Here is a 17780-nt window from a genome sequence, read left to right as displayed (position 1 = left end):
ACCCATACCTCCCATCACATTCCTTACATCATCCCATCCCTTTTATTATTTTTCCTCTCTCATTCCATCTCTTCACTCCCAACAACAAAACTTCACACGTCCAACACTCTCTCCCAAATGCCAAGTGTGGCCCACTTTCCCTACCCTCTCATCTCCCATCTCAACCATTCATCTTTCATCAACCACCATTAAAAGTAAAGGCAAGGAGCTAAGGAGGCTAAGGGAGCAAGAAGGAGGCCTAGAGGTGGGTGATTTACTGTTATTTTCGATTTTAGGGCTCACTTGTTGGTGGGACCCATTTTGATGTATGTGATTTAATCAAGAGGGGCCCATAGTGGCGGGGTCCCTCTATCTCACCGTGTCTCTCTCTCTCTCTATGTCTCTCTTTCTCTCTCTCTTTTGTTATGGGTGTGGTCCACTAGATCCACACCGATCGTGGACCCACCATGATGGATGTATTCTATCAACGCCATCCATCTGCCTTATCCATCCCATCCAGTGGGCCTGACCTGGATGATGGAAAACACAAATATTAGACCCATTAGGTGGGCCACGTTCGTGTGGGACCCACCTTGATGACACGTGGGCCACCTACATGTGGGATCCACCATGATGATTGTGTTATATCCATGCTGCCCGGCGTCCAGGAGACGCTGGACAGTGGCTAACATGGAGTGTGTATACTGACGTGGGTGTGTTCTTAAAAAAAAAACAATATTTGCTTTTGAGGTGGGCTATCCATGTAGGCCCCACCTTGATGTACGTATACAATCCAAGCCATCCATCCTCTTCCTCAGATCATTTTAGGCGTTGAACCGAAAAATGAGGTTGATCTGGTTTCCTGGCGGGCCATGGTATAGGAAACAATGTTCCTACCTTTGATATACTCCCTGATGCTCCTGTACATCAAAAACCACCCAATATTGGACTCGTTGGGATTGTATCGAGCCACAGGGACCAATGGCTGGGATGGATCCGTCTGAGGTGGGCCCCACCTATCAAAAACCATCGGATTAATGGTTTTCAAAAAAAACAAAAGAAAAGGGGCAGCAGCACCTGCTGCTGCCGCTGTCAGTGGGCGGGCGGACGGCCTGGCAGGCCCTCACGGCCCCAGTTGTGGGCCCCACTGTGATGCGTTTCGAACATCCCAGGTGTCCACCCCAAAAATCAGCCTTATACGAAACTCAGGTGGGCCACACCATCTAAAATCATGTGAAGACATGCCTAAACATATAAAAACACTTGGTGGGGCCTACCTGAAATTTGGATGCGGCTGAAACTTAGTCTGAACCCTCAGCCAAGTGGGACGCACCTAATGAGTGGGCTAGATTTGTGAACCACATCACGGTGGGCTCCCTGTCCACGTGATGATAATAATAATAATAATAATAATATCACGGTGGGCTCCCTGACCTGACCGTGTGACCCTGTCAACGGGTTGCATGGCAAATAAACGTTACGGTGGGCCCCAGTTTCCCTGGTCCACGTAAACTTATGAATGGTTTGGATGGCAATAAACATCACCGTGGGCCCCTGGTCCACGTGACCTCATCAACAGTTTGGATGTCATATAAACACCACTGTTGGCCCCTGGTCAGTTTGGATGCAAATAAATATTATGGTGGGCCCCTGGTCCACGTGACCCTTTGAACAGGTTGTGTGGGTCACGTGTGACCTTATCAAAGGGTTGGGTGGAAAATAAATATTAAAGTGGGCCCAGGTTGTGTGGCAAATAAACATTACTGTGGGCCCCAGGTCTGAGTGACCTTATCAATGGGTTGGATGGAAAATAAACATTATGGTAAGCCCCACATGGGATCCACTTATGTATGTATTGTAATCCACATCCTCCATTAGTGTGGGCTCCATCATGATGCTTGTGTTTCATCCAAACCGTCCAACCATTTTGGAGATAATTTAAGGCCCATTGTTGAAGCCCATTTTGATGTATTAGTGGTTCTTGTTGAGGCCCACCTTAAATTGTATAAGGCCCATATTATGAGGCCCATTGTAATGTATGCAAGGCCCATGTGACTAGGCCCATCTTAATGCATTTGTGGCCTGTCGTTGAGGCCCACCTTGATATGTATATACGAGACCCATGTATGAGGCCCATTTGATGTACTGGAGGCCCATGGGTTAAGGCCCTATAAGACGTACATAAGGCCCATTATAGTATGATTCCACCATGGTATATGTGTTAATTTTATAGCGGGCTACACCTTGGAAGCAATAATGGTTTGATGTCCACATTGTAAGGATGATGTTGGTTAAATGTCTGCATTGTTACTCTCTCCCTAGGGCCCATTAATAGGCCCATACCTGTAAGGTGTAGGCCGTCTAGGCCCATATTCGTTTTGATCAGAATCCATCACCACATAACATGCTTAGTATAGATTCATGATTCATGATCATACGCATGCCTGATGTGAGGATTGACTGATCATTGCACATGCCTTTGGGTAGATGGTTTATGGACTCCCTGATAGGCGGAGTTGCCCTACATGAGCGCACGGTACGCGCAGGATTGTTGCATGTCTGATGGTATGATTCATGCACTTGCATTTGTGTGATTGTGCTCATTGTATGCCCTAGTGACATCAGGGTCATAGCCTCCACAGACACATCGTGGGTGGCTGGATTAGATACCGAAAATGTTTGCTTCTAGCATACGGGGGCTATAGTGTCCCTGGGTGAAAATTCTTAAACCCGATGGTACCAGAGGATGACTCCAACGTCGAGACCGAGTGGATATATGAGCGCATGAGGGCCGAATATCAGGAGGTCGCATCTCCCACTGTGTCGTGGTCGGTGGAAAGGGGTGTGGCCTTACTCGCCCGAGGGTAGGGGCAATAATACTAGGCTGAGTTTGACCAGCTCGCGAATGGGTCCGCTATCGACGTGCCGGATAGGTATTGGCAGACTATTGGCCAGGCGGATAGTGATGTTTCTTACGCTCACTTGGACTGTGCGGTTAGGAGAGCGACAGTGCCATTTGGAGTGTATTGAGCCCCGATGATTATCCAGAATGAGAACTGTACTGATATATGGGATTGGCATGCTTGAGTTGCATCTCGTATCGCATGGCCGTGTTATGGCCGATAGCATTCATATATTGCACCGCATAGCCTTGGTACGACTGATTGCATTCATGTACTCATCACCATGATTCCGCATTACTCTGACCTTGCATTCTGAGCACGCTTATATTGCGCACACACTTACACCACTCTCTAAACTTTCTATAAGCTTATGCACGATCGATGCGTGCAGGTGACGCCAGGACGCAGTTGCAGCCATAGTCTCGCCGCAGTTGGAGTGTGCAGCCGAGCTTCTGGAGTTTTGTTACTTTCGTCATATTGTATTTCCCTTTCATACGCACTGTATCCAAAAGTTTTTTATCATAGTAGATTTTGTGATGGTGTTCTTGTAGTTATTGTTCGTGGGTTATGTTTTTGGTTATATTCATTATGAATCAGACTGATTATTATAAATCCTCCTTGTAGTATCCCAGGATTGGAACTTGGTAAATAGGTGCCAGGAACCGAGAATGGGGTTCTACGGAGGCTGTCGGCGCTGGATTCAGCGATCGAAAATTTTGTGAGCCCGGTTTTCGAGTTCAGGGCGTGACAGATAAGCTTCAGATAGAATGTGTAGGATGTCCCAGACAACGCGACTTTCGGGTGTGGACTGCCTATAACATGGGCCACTTGATGAAAGGTTCCAATATAATATTCCATGTATGCTACATGTACCATTTAAATGGAGGATACCCAAAGAGAAATATACCTCATTAATCATTTTAATACATTGACATTCTCTTCAAAAAACACATTTCATCCATAAAACAACATGTACTTATACTTAGGGCCCGCTCTATTGTGCCAATGAGATGCTTTGACCTGTTACCATGTTTTTGTTGTTGTTGTCTTAATCTGTTGAAAGTTCTATAACTTATTTTAAAATTTTAAATTAAAAATACGTTGGACCTAGTCAAAAATTTTAGGACTCAGATAATTCAAGCATCTTGAAATGTCTGAGCCCTTGTACTCATTTTTTTAATAACAAAGAGCTGTTATTTATGCAGCTCTTTGTGCAGCTATATTATGAAAACGGTACTATATATAAGGTCGAGGTCGAGCTGTGTGGGCCCCACTTTGATTTATGTCAGGACATCCACCGCATAAATTAGGTGAGGCCATGCCATTATTTTGGTGGTTACCTCCACATTGAAACCTTTATTATTGTTTATAGAGCTCACGAAGATGTGGTCCAGAAACTCAGCCCAACCCTTGTGTGTGTCCCACTTGGATGAGGGATCACACCAAATTTCAGCTGCATTTAAAACTCAAGTAGACCCCACCAAGTACTTTTATCTGTTTTGGGAATGATTTCACATGGTTTCACATGGTATTGCCGGCTCGAGTTCTGGATACAGCTAAACTTTGGGATATCCCATAGAAGGAATTCGGCTAAATTACTTTCACCGATGTTGTTGTTGTCTTTATTAAGTTTTGTTTTATTAAAAAATAAATTAACTAAAGATGTGTTAGACCTACTCAAAATTAACAGGACCCCGGCGACGCTAGCGTCGGGAAAGTCCTGGCCCTTTTGCGAGCCGAGCTGAGTTGTGACAGCTCTTTGTGCGACTATTTTTTCTATAAGGTCGAGGTCGAGTTGTGTGGGCCCCACTGTGATCTATGTCAGACATTTAACCCATCAATTAGATTCACCCTTCCCCAGTAGGCCGAAAAATTAGGCCACTCCATTACTTAGATGGATATCTATCTATTGAAACCTTTATGATTGTTTATAGAGCTCAATGAGATATGGTTCAGAAATTCATCTCATCCCTTATGTGGGTCCCACTTGGATGGTGGATCCCACCAAGTTTCAGCCGCATACAAAATTCAAGTGGGCCCCACCAGGTGCTTTTAGATGTTTTAGTAATGATTTTATATGGTTTTAGATATTATGGCCGACTTGAGTTCTGAATACAGCTGAACTTTGGGGATCTTCCACAACATTGAGGGGACCCACCAGGTGTGGATGTATGACATAGATCATGGTGGAGCCCACAGAGAACGACCTCTTCACATGAGGCTGACCTCAGCAAATAAATGTTCAATATTCAAAAGTTAGGATTGTTTAATTAATTTGGGTGGTTGGTACCTAGGTGTAAATGCCACGTGTACAGCTGGGATTCATCCAAATTCTCATCCAAGTGGGCCCAGCCGTTAGTCAACACCCTCTCTCTACGTTTGTACGTATGTGTTGTTTTCAAATCTCTAGCTGTGTAGAAATATTTAGTAATGGACGTGGATTGGCCACCCAATCCGTGTCTATTACTTAGTTGAATTATGTCAAGGAGTGTCTATCATCTATCCAGCGATTGAGTTAGAATATACAAAAATAATAATAATAAATAAATAAATAAAAAGAAAAAAAGGGTTTTATTTGGTACACTAGCATATCATAAAAATCCATAAATGGGCACTCATAGAATGATTTTATCTCAATCCAAGCCGTCCATGGATGTACTTCCATTGCAGATTTCCTTAGCGAGTAACCTGACTCTCTGGGGCCTGGCGTAGTGTACGTGTTTTATCCATGCCGGTCATCTGTTAACTAGCTAAATCCAAAGATCAAGTGAATCAAGCCATAAGGAAACAATAGAGATAAAAAGAGCCATCGCTGAAACCTTCCTAAGGCCTATCATGATATTTATTTGCTATTCAACCTGTTCATAAGGTTAGATAGACATAGATGAATAGAAAAAATAAGTACCAGCTTTATCCAAAACTTCCATGGCCTTGAAGAAGTTTTCAATGGCAGGTGCTGAATTCACACTAGGTCTTTTGTTGTGATCCACTTGAGGTTTGGATCTCCATCATTTTTGGGTTCGTACCTTAAAATGAGCTATCAAAATAGATGGACGGTGTGGATAAAATACATACATCAGGGTGGGCCCCAGAGAGTCACCTAATGACTGGGTCACTAGGCAATCAAAGTCCTCTATGGATGAAGTAGAGCTAGAATGAGAAATGGTCACTGGTCTAAATTCAAAAAATAAACACCAAAGAATCCAAGCTTATGAGCATTCTAACTATATCTATAGCCCATCTAAATCAGAACCCATGATTTGGATGGCTTGGATTGAATTACATACACTCCACATATACAATATCTACATGAATGTACATAGATGATCATACTCCACCAGCCCATCCATGTGGTTCTGACTGATTCAATAGGCTACTTCTTCCCCCACCTGTCTCCATAACGATTTTCACCAGCATGATAAGAACACCATTTTGGGTCCACAGTCCAATCCGATCATCCAAACAGCTGACGTGGTGTCCGGCGACAGCTCCGATCGGATGTCGGTAAGTGCTCAAACCTTCATTTTTCCATTGATTTTAGCATTATAATCTTTAATTTCATTCTCTTTATGATCACCATAGAAGAAAACTAGACCATGTTTCTCCTTGATTTGTGTTAATTAACAAGAGTTTATATAGACTAATCGGGCGGTCATCTAATGTCCAGTCGTAACGATCTACGGCTTATCGTGTAGATCTTGAAATAAGAAAACCCTTGAATTTTTTTAGCTTTTTTTGTTCATTTTATCTTTGATTAGTGCTAATCAACAAGATTAAAATTACTTAACTAAATCATTATTTATGGATACTAATGAACTAAGGACTTAATACATCCTTTTCCACATATCATATATTTCACAACATACGTGTATCTATATATCTGGACTGTCCAAATCTTAGATCAGTTTCTTTGGAGCAAACATTGAAAACACACACCAATTGAATGATCCTAACCGTCGAGATTGTCACTATTAAATGTGTGTTAAAAATAAATGGTCAGCAATTCATATTCAACAACCGAAATAAGATGGTTGAGATCATTTGATTAGTTTAACTTTGAGCTATGCTCCATCCATAATGAGGACAGATTTTTAATGGGCCCATCGATTTGTACGGTGGATGAACATCGCGATATTCAAAAATGGTGGTGAACTATTACTGTAGACTGTAGTCTAACCCCTTGAGCTAGGGTGAAAACCAGCAATGTCAATGGGCCAGGCTCGATCAGAAATCAAGATTTTCAAATAGGCCAATATGAAATAAACAAACCCGGCGTAGGGCCCATCGATGGCTGGCCCATTGGTGGTTTTTCGGCCGAAGTGTAGAGATAATGATCGAGTGGGCCCAACGTAATCTGTAAAATACGCGTAAATACCGTATTTGTACTTACATGTATGCACTATCTAGAGTTGCAAGAAGATGAAGAAAATACAATGTCTTCCTCTACGCCGTATATATGCATGGGTACACACATTGTATACTGTCTCCTAGACAGTGCAGATATGGTATAAACACGGTATTGATACGGATTACATGGGTCCCACTCTATTATTATCTCTACACAAAGCAGGCTAGACTCATGCTGGGCTGGGCCAGGGGGACCCACTTTGGTGGGCCACGCGAAAATACTTAGAAATTGCACTTAGAGGCATTTTCTCTATCTGAAAGGGCCAAGAGAACCAACCGTCCAATTCGGAAGGCCCACCTTGGATGGGCTACAATCTAAGAATCATGCTGATTGATGATCCTGGCCCATTGATGGATGACACTTAGCATGTATACTTGAAGTAGGATTCAACGGTCTATATTCAACTAGGGAACATTATGGAGCAAGATATCTGATAATCTAAGCTGTTGGGTCATCGCCCATCCATGAAGAGGCCCACAAGGTGGGCCCCACATAATGTAAACTGATGCAAGCTAATCTCTTTCATCATGCATGCTAAGCATGGAATTAGTGACAGTAAATCATCTGCGTCCATCAAAATCATCGCATGATCAAGATTGTGTGAATGCATGATTAGAACCGTTGATCGGCTCGTCGGACAACTGAAATGAATTGTTCTGATCTCTTCTTTCAGCTGTCTGAAGACACAAACCTCATAGTCGTTCTCGCTCGATCCCTACTGAATTCGATCTCTGAAGTTACCGCATTGATGGAAGGCGTCGACATCGAGCAGGAGAACTTCATGGAAGTAGGAAGCTATCTGGACCGCACATCGCCGGCCATAATTGAATTGCAGATGGCTGAGAATGCTCCATCCAATGCAACAGAGATCCTAGGGTTGATATCCAAGCACGTCGATCTCGCGAGGGATCTAGTATCAAAATGCAGCACTGGAGCCCAACTGATCAATGACCCCGAGCTCAAAACCATCATCGAACAGCTCGAGAGAGTGATCAGAAACATCGGGTGTGGCCTTAGCTTGATACCATCTACGACATTTGAAAACCGTCAGTATGTGGAAATTGCAGTCCGTTCTCTTTCAAGGGAAATGCAGAGTGCCTGCCTTAAAGGGGGTGGATTTCAAATTCAAATGTCTGAGCTTGAGGAATCGAAAGAACAGGACTTGTATTCAGTAGACTTAGTAGAGAGGGAGATTGAGTATAATTCAATGCGAGTGGAAGTATCGGAAGAGAATTCTCAGCCCAATTCAGGCGAACACAGCAATGACATTCCACGCTTGATCGATTTCCTTAGAGGAATTAGCTATGGCGGGTCAGAGACTGACGAGAACAGCAATAGCCAGCCATTTAAGTCATTGCCACAGGTGGCCCAGTACATGGAGCCCTTGTACGAGACGTTCTTCTGCCCATTGACGCAGAAGATGATGGACGATCCCGTCACGATTGGAAGCGGCGTGACATACGAAAGGCGGGCCATAGAGGAGTGGTTCAAGAAATCCAATGACGGTTCGGACTGTGTTTTTTGCCCAACGACAGGGCGAAAGCTCGAGAGCAGAGTTCTGAACACTAACATCGCTTTGAAGACGACAATCGAGCAGTGGAAGGAGAGGAATGAGGTGACTCGGATCAAGGTGGCTCGTGCCGCTCTGTCTTTGGCCAGCTCGGAGACTATGGTGATCGAGGCAATGAAGGACTTGCAGCACCTGTGCCGGCGGAGACAATACAACAAGGTGCAGATGAGGAGTGTTGGGATGATTCCATTGCTTTGTCGGTTTCTAGAATCTGAAGAGAAGAGACTAAGGAGCGAGGCGGTGGAGACGCTGCGGATGCTGGTGGAGGATGGTGAAGAAGGAAAGGTTTGATTTCGTTCGATCTTCTCCCAGAATTTCCTGTTTTTTCCCCAACCACATTATGATCCGGACCGTTTATCCGATTGGGAAGGCAGTGGACAGACCAAGACTCAAAAAATCTCTCCAATGGGAGAATATTAACCCTTTGATCCATTGCCCGATTGTTACAGTCTGCGCCCGACTGAAAATATCAAAAGATTGGATGGCTGCAATTTTCAATTGGGTCAGGGATCACCGATCACCCGAACCATTGGCCTCACTTGTACAAACTACAAACTGAGGACCGACGATCATATAATTCTTCATTTAACAGTTGAATGTATGCAGGAAATGATTGTCGGAACGAACGCCATTACAGCAACGATAAAGATGCTTTCGAGCGATTATCCTCTAGAAAGACACTCGGCATTGTTGTTGCTTCTTGAGCTCTCAAGATCTGAACTGTTGTCCCAGACAATCGGGTCTGCGGCCGGGGCAATTCTGGTGCTGATCACGATGAAATACAATCAGTCCATCGATGCTTTTGCTGCAGAAAAGGCCAACGAAACGCTCAAGAACTTGGAGAATTGTCACAAAAATATCAAGCGAATGGCAGAAAATGGGCTCTTGGAGCCTCTCTTGGACCATCTGATTGAAGGTAAACCTTGCATTGCTGAATTGATGAAATGTATGATAGATAAGCTTAATTGGGGCCACATTATTTGAGCCATTCGATTTGTGGGACGCACTGCTCAATCAAAATAAGCAACCAAAAATCATAAGCAGTTTTATTCGATAGCTTCGATCATGTGGGTCCCATTTAGAGTGTTGGCCTACATGATGTGTTTATGCAAAAGATCAGATAAAGGTGAGATTTAGGCTGTGTTTGGATGCACAAGTGGACTGCATTGCGATCGATCAGATAAATCTGGATGAAATCTCAAACTGCAGTTCTGTTTCTTTCATGTCCAACTTGAAAGTAACATAATTGCAATCTGAAGGTGAGACCCTCAATAGGAATGATAACAAAGTAAATCATAATTGGGTTATTTTCATTTTGTCAGGTAGTGTTTGGATGCACAATTCTACTCAATAGTATAGATTTAGCTAAATTGCAATTCAGGGGTTGTCCAAACACATCCTAAATCTAGTTATCGCAATTCAATTTGATAGTTCAACCAAACATGACCTCAGCGAATTTACGGAAAATCTGATCAATTAGAGCTAACTACTAATACCCTGAAACACATGCAAGTTTCAAATTTTGTTTTCAATGTAGAGGTACACACAAACAGATTCTAACTAGTTTCTCAGAGAAAAAATCGAAACAGGATCTGAAGAAATGCAGATGGAGATGGGGAGTTATCTCGGCGAGATTGTCCTTGGGCAAGATGCTAAAACATACGTAGCAGAGAGAGCTTCCGCCGCACTGCTACGGATGGTCCACAATGGAAATTCTCTAGCAAGGAAAGCTGCATTCAAAGCTCTGGTGCAGATATCATCTCACCATCCAAACAGTAGAACGCTTGTCGATGCCGGCATAATCCCGATCATGACCGAAGAAATGTTTACTCGTAAAATCTACAATGAACCCATGAACTCAAAGGAAGAGTCTGCCACAATACTGGCGAACGTGCTCGAGTCCGGCCTCGACCCTGAGTCACTCCAAGTAAACACCCATGGCCACACAATGGCATCCGATTACATCATATACAACTTTGCACACATGATCAAGAACTCATCGCCCGAAAATCTGAACATCAACCTCATCAAGATCCTCCTCTGCCTGATGCAATCACCGAGATCAACAGCCAGTGTGGTGTCAGTGATCAAGGAGACTGAATCGAGCTACACACTGATTGAGCTCCTCGACACCCAACAAGATGAACTAAGCATTGCATCGGCGAAGCTGCTGATCAGCCTTTCGACCCAAATGGGTCACACGCTAGCGGATCAAATATGCAAGACTAGAGGCCAGCCAGAGAGCCTGATCAAGACGCCAGAAGGCGATCGGATAACAGAAAAATACGCGGTGTGGGCCAACCTGCTAGCTAAGCTGCCCCACCAGAATCTAACCCTCAATTTAGCTCTACTCCACAAGGAAACTGTCCCCACCATCTTACAAAGGGTGGATGAAATCCAAAGAGGTGCAACAACAACAACAAGCAGATTTGCAAGATACTATCTTGAGGGTCTTGTGGGAATTCTAGTAAGATTCACAACTACCTTATATGACCAAAACATCCTATCTCTAGCAAGAGATTTCAATCTAGCATCTGTTTTCACAGGCCTTTTGATGAGAGCAGGAAGTGATGAAGTCCAAAGGCTCTCAGCCCTTGGATTGGAGAATCTATCATCAGAGTCCATCCACCTATCAAAACCACCCCAAAAAATTAAGAAACCCAAGTTGTATAGATTCCTACCTAGGTGTTTGTCTATTGGTGGGCCACATCCAGATGGGAAATTGAACTTGTGCCCAGTACATAGGGGGTCATGTTCATCACAAACCACCTTCTGTTTGGTGGAATCAAGGGCTGTGGAGAGGCTACTGGCATGCTTGGAACATGAGAATGTTGGGGTTGTGGAGGCTGCCTTATCAGCCATGTGCACCTTGTTGGATGATAAGGTGGATGTAGAGAGGAGTGTAGGTGTATTGAGTGAGGTGAATCTGGTGCAACATGTTTTGAATTTGCTGAAAGAGCATAGAGAGGAGGGTGTGTGGCAGAAATCATTTTGGGTCATTGAGAGGTTCTTGATGAAGGGTGGAGATAGGTCTGCCAGTGACATATCACAGGACAGGCTCCTACCTTCTACTCTGGTCAGTGCTTTCCATCATGGGGATAGTAGTACAAGGCAGATGGCTGAGAAGATCTTGAGGCATTTGAATAAGATGCCTAACTTCTCTAGTAAGGTAGTTTTGTAAGGGTATCAGGTAATGATCTGGGCCCACGTCTTATTCGTAAGCTGCATCATATGGGCCATCCTATCACACTAAGCCTGGATCATGCACTTACCTGGGCCATGGTTAAAGACTCAGCGACTCGAATTGACTTGTTCGGCCCTGAGTCAAGTCCGGAACGAGTCGGGGCTGAATCAACCGACTCACTCGAGTCGGGGATGAATCGGGTGCCTATTTATCTGAGTCAACTCAGGATGAATCGTATCAGTCTTATTCTTAAAACCATGACCTGGGCCTGATCCAACGTGGCCCACTTAGCACCCATATAGTTTCTAGGTGGTTTACACAAACACACACGTGTCATGTGTGTGTGTAAATATACTATAAAAAGTATCTTTTTCTTACAATTTTTTCTCTTTTTGCCGTGTATAGGGAGATGGTTTTGTATAGAGGAATGCATGTCTATGATTTGACTCTTTTCTTCTTCTTTTTTCTCCTGAGGGTTTGAATACACAACTTTTCAATTCAATTATGAGATGGAGAGCTTATCCAGAACATAGATGGAGAATGCAAAATTGTAATTCATGACAAACACTTGAAAATAATAGTGTTTTCTTTTCTTTTGTTGAGCCACTCATCTTATTGATAAACACACTCACAATTTCTACTTTTGGTGATACACTAGTATAGATTTGTATTATTATTTTACAAAAGAATTTGAAATGAAAGGATGCATTATGAATTAGAATGGATGTAGATATGAAGTCTACTTCATTTTAATCAATAATCAATAATCAATACTATTGTAGCTAAGATTTGGACCATATGCCTTATTTTTTCCTTATTATTATTATTTTTTTCTTCTGTCTTAATATAAGTTTATTGTGACATTTTTCTTAGGGCCTTCTTGAATATCATGGCAATGCAGCTAAAACTCACATCATTACATCTTATCAAATCATGAATCATGGTGATTCTCTGAAATTGTTGTAGAATTAGATGGGTGGAGGTGTGTTGACATGACATAGTTTTATGGGGCCCACCATGATGTATGTGTTATATCCATACCATCCATCCATCTTGTGAGATGATTTTATGGAATAAAACAAAAAATGAAGCAAATCCAAGTTGAAAATGGACCACACAACAGAAAGCAGTGGGGATTGAATGCATGCATGTCATTGAAAACTTCTTGCAATCTATAGAAGAGTTAGATGAAGCTGGTATTTGTGTTTCCCTTCATCCAGGTCTAATGTGACCTTATGAACAGGTTGGATGGAAAATAAACATCTTAGTGGTCTCTAGGAAGGTTTCAACGGTGACCGTTATTGTCCCACTATTTTCTGTGGTGTGGTCCAATTGAGCTTTGGATCTACCTCATTTTTTAGATCATGCCGTAAAATGATATTGCAAAATTAATGAATGGTGTGGATAGAACTCATATTGAAGAATTTATATCCAGATGTATTTCCTAGTTTGGAATTACAGAGTAGTACTATGTACAGCTTTACTTCATAGACTACTGTGATAATGATAATCATTACTCATTTATACTACATTACTACTCTAATCCCTAGCTAATCCAAACGTGCCTTAGCTATTATTATGGGAGGCAATGGGCCAACCAGCCGGCCCACACTATAAGGCCCAAGTTCCAACGGATCATCGCAGGCCTGTTCGGACATAGGGTCCCCGCTCTTAACTTGATTAGATGGGCGAATGGTAATGATCAAGAACCGTCTAAAAAATAAGGAAAGAAAGCAACCTGACGTGCTTCCAACTAGCAAAATCCAAAGTAGGTGTTACATGACCGGAACGACTTCTGCAGCTGCGAACTGTCTTATTACTTGAATAAAGCGTCGGAAGTGGTTACTCTCTCCCCTATGGGTACAGACGATTATTACGTCAAAGGCCAATGCGCGCTTCATGAGCTGCTTTAAGACTCATTTAATTTCCTTAACTTTGAGTGATACTAGGGACGGAGCTAGCCAAGCAATAGAATAGCAAGCCTAATCATGAGCATGAAAAAAATTAGTTGGTCCTGATCTATTGAACTTGAAAATTAATAAAATGAAAATCAAGGTCTACATGCAAGATGCATATATTGCATAAAATATATTATATTTGACAAGACCATCAAATGGCTTCAAACCCTTCAGTGAAAAGCATGAATCAAGCTCTATTAATATTAGATTGATTCAATGGACGGAATTTTAAATGATGTCAACTAGTTATTTTTCTGCCCGACTCGGGTAACACATTTCAAATTAGTTGGTTTGAGATGAACCAACTCAAACATGGTATCTGGGAGATAATGATTATATGTGCAAGAATCACATCTTCAATATAACAAATAATTTTAAAAAAAAAATCTATCATACTATTAGAAAACCGTAGACAGTGTCGGGACATGACAAATCGGGCAAGTAAAAGATGGTAGAACACAACATGCCAACATTGTATAATTTGATAACTTTAATCTAGTGGAGCTAACTTCGTATTTATTTTTTATGGATATTGGGGAAGAAAAGGATTAGAAAACCAATGTTCTCGAACCCTTATTTTAATATAATAAATCAAAGAAAGACCATTAGCCGAGATCATATTTACAACAAATAGTTCCCCTCGAGAACAAAGAAAGCTCATTAGCTGAGCTCATATATATACAACAAATAGTCCCCCTCAAGCTGGAGCATAAATATCATGTATGCCTGTACAATGATTACAACTTCTACTGTGATAATACATTTTAATTACGTCAAAGTCAAATCATCATATCCATAGTTTGGATTTAAGATTTTCATTGCAATGCAATGTAAAATTATTGCAAATTATAATTATTACAAATTTCTTTACCTATCTCTTAAAACATCTACAATTAATTGTTGATTTATGTGTTTGGTTTATCATAGTAAAATCATAATAATGATGCTTTTATAGTATATTATTATTGTAATTTACAGTTCAAACAAACTCTTAGTAAAAATATCTGCATACTAATCTTAGAAGAAGAGATGAGGGGGCAGGAAGAAAAAAAAAAAAAAAACTTCTCTTAAACAAAATAATAATCAATTTCAATGCACTTTATTTGTTAATGAAACAGGTGTTTATAAGCAATATCAATAGCTGCCTAATTATTATAGAATAAAGGAATAAGAGTTTGGCATTTTAATGCCAAGACCTGAATGAAGAGACCAAAGTTAATTTTTGTAAGGAAGATAACTAATTACATCTTACTCTTTCATCTAATAAAATTTTTGGAATTGTGTCGTTATGTCAGCATTTGATTGCAACGCCCATAATGGAAATAAACATTTGAAAAAAAAAAATTTAGGGTTTTTGGTAACTTAACTCTGTTACCATGATTTTGGGAAAGAAAAGGATTTCAGAAACAATCTTCTCTAAGCCCTAATTTTATTGTAATAAATCAAGGCCCTAGATCCATACGGAAAGGCCCATTGGCTGAGCCCATATACACACCACTGACATGGACCATTATTTCCAGGACAGTACGACAACATGTCCAAGGGTTAGGATTTTCCCTCCTTAGATAGTTTTGGAAATCCAACACCTCCGGTGGGATCTATCAGATTAAAGTTCTGGATCACCTTCAATTTCCCCACTTATATGAAAAATTCGAGGCTGGAGGATAGATATTCTGCACATCCGAAGCTCGAGGATCCTATGATTCTTCTATTCTTTTTTATCAAGAGACATCCATCATGGTCCCCACAGATTGAACGGTTTAGATCATGCAGTGTCCACTTCCTGTATGATCACTGGTGGAGGGAAGGTCTACATTTCGTGTGGTCCCTCGGACCAAAGCAAGGAGAGAATTCCAGTTCAAAGCCGGCCCGGGCTCTGTCTTTCCTTTTATTTTTTTCATGAGATTCTCTTCCATGCAACTAGTTGGACCAGTAAGTTACAGCCGAATCAAACATAATCGCTACCTTGTGATGTTTGCATGACATGGCCCACCATGAAGATCACCTAACTAAAAAAGAGGCCAATCTAACCATCAGGTGGGTCAGATGTATTCATTGGATGCAATCCATGGTTTTTTTAAATTGATAGTCAGGCCCACATGATGAATGGATGGGATTAACTTCGTATCAATTCTTAGACGATTTGGATGTTTTACACACTAGAGATGTGGACACATATATGGTAGTTGAGCGGTAACTTATCATCCAATTAATTACATAGGAGACCTCTTTTTTTAATAACCTCCGCTATGCAAACAGCTTGCATGTAACAAAATCCAAACGGTCCAAATAATGGGACCCACTATAGATATGAGATAGCTCCAAATTTAGATTCATTAGACAATTCTAACCTCTTATCAATGGACATTTTCCTGTTGATTTGGACCGTTGAAGATTTCTCACTATAACGGTCCATCAGATGTCCACCAATCAGCCAATTAAGATCATATGCTACATAATGATCCTTCGATAGTGGGCCACTACTTAGAGAGTTCAATTTAAGGTACATGTGTGCCATGTGTAATGATATTGACTGTACATGGGACGTAGCCACACCATCAGATTGACTCGGCAATGCTGTTTTCCGAGCTTGGAATTCAATGTACATCTACTCTGTTGAATTTGAATATGTTGTTTTGACCGTTCATTAGATGTCCACCGATCAACTAGTTACTATCTACGTTCCCTTGAAAATTTTGGGTTATGCCCCATCTACAGTGGGCTCACTATTTGTACAGTTCAATGTGAGCTACATGTATGCCACGTGTACAATCTGTGTGCATGAATATGGATCATCATATACTGCCAGAGTATCATAGTTTTTCTCCTTAGATAATCAGTCAATTTGAATTTTTAATCCGACCTTTCGCTTTCGTATAACCAAACCTGTTTTCTATAATCCCTTCCTAACTTCGCTCGATCTCAACGGTTGATTTTTTCAAGAAATGTTTATTTTTTGCTGTTGTTCATATCTACTCATCTTATTTTCACATATACGTAAAGAAGGAAATTTTACAATAAACTACCCACTAATGTTGAATTTGCATTCGGTTACTTTTACAAAAGGTTTTAAATAATAATTATCATCCTACTGTCTCCCTACGTTTCTCAGTAGGCCCCACCGTTATGATTATATAAAATCCACACCGTCCACCAAGTTCTTCATCCTATGATTAAGCCAGGGATAAAAACTCAGCTCCATCTGTGATTCAAATGGACTGAACAATTGAAAATGGTGCAGAGGGCAACGCTCACCCTTCAAATTGTTTTCCATGGTGTGACCTACATGAATTATGAATGAGCCTTATTTTTGGTCCCTATTACTAAATTTTTATATGGGATCTAATGAATGGAGTGGATTTCATCAAACCATCACGGTGGGCCTTGTGAAAATGAAGGGTGGACATCCCTCTCCCCACTGTTTTCTTTGGTGTGGCCCATTGGAATCACCTGAAAACCTAATTTTTGATTTTTTGGACCCGGGTTAATGGTTGGAGTGGGATTACAGGTATAATGGTTGGAGAGAATTTTACTTGCACGTCGATAGAAACATAGGGATTTATATTCAAAAAAATGGAATTCTATCACCAAACCCCCGCGATGATGTGTACGTGAGAACCACTCCGACTATTTGATATGTAATCCCACTTTAGGCCCAAGGCCCAAAAAATAATAATAATAATAAATAGCCGCCGTGATAAGGAAACAGTTCGGAGTGAGGTCGACCCTCAATTTTTAGAGCTGGGCAGACACGACTCGACTCGACTCGTCTGACTCG

The 17780-nt window shown here is 41.5% G+C and overlaps 1 protein-coding gene across 1 annotated transcript; it reads left to right on the top strand.

Annotated features, from left to right (window-relative positions):
• The first annotated feature begins 6298 nt into the window (after positions 1-6298).
• LOC131255672 (putative U-box domain-containing protein 42) lies at positions 6299-12045 on the top strand. The gene is made up of 4 exons (XM_058256462.1): positions 6299-6386; positions 7964-9145; positions 9467-9776; positions 10450-12045. The coding sequence occupies exons 1-4, from the start codon at positions 6381-6383 to the stop codon at positions 12039-12041; spliced, it is 3090 nt and encodes a 1029-aa protein (XP_058112445.1). The 5' UTR covers positions 6299-6380; the 3' UTR covers positions 12042-12045.
• Positions 12046-17780: the final 5735 nt, after the last annotated feature.

This window comes from Magnolia sinica, chromosome 9 (assembly GCF_029962835.1).
Source record: "Magnolia sinica isolate HGM2019 chromosome 9, MsV1, whole genome shotgun sequence".
In the NCBI taxonomy this organism is placed as follows: Eukaryota; Viridiplantae; Streptophyta; class Magnoliopsida; order Magnoliales; family Magnoliaceae; genus Magnolia; species Magnolia sinica.
The sequence above is the reverse complement of the archived record's forward strand: the minus strand, read 5'-3'. Positions and strand labels throughout refer to the sequence as shown.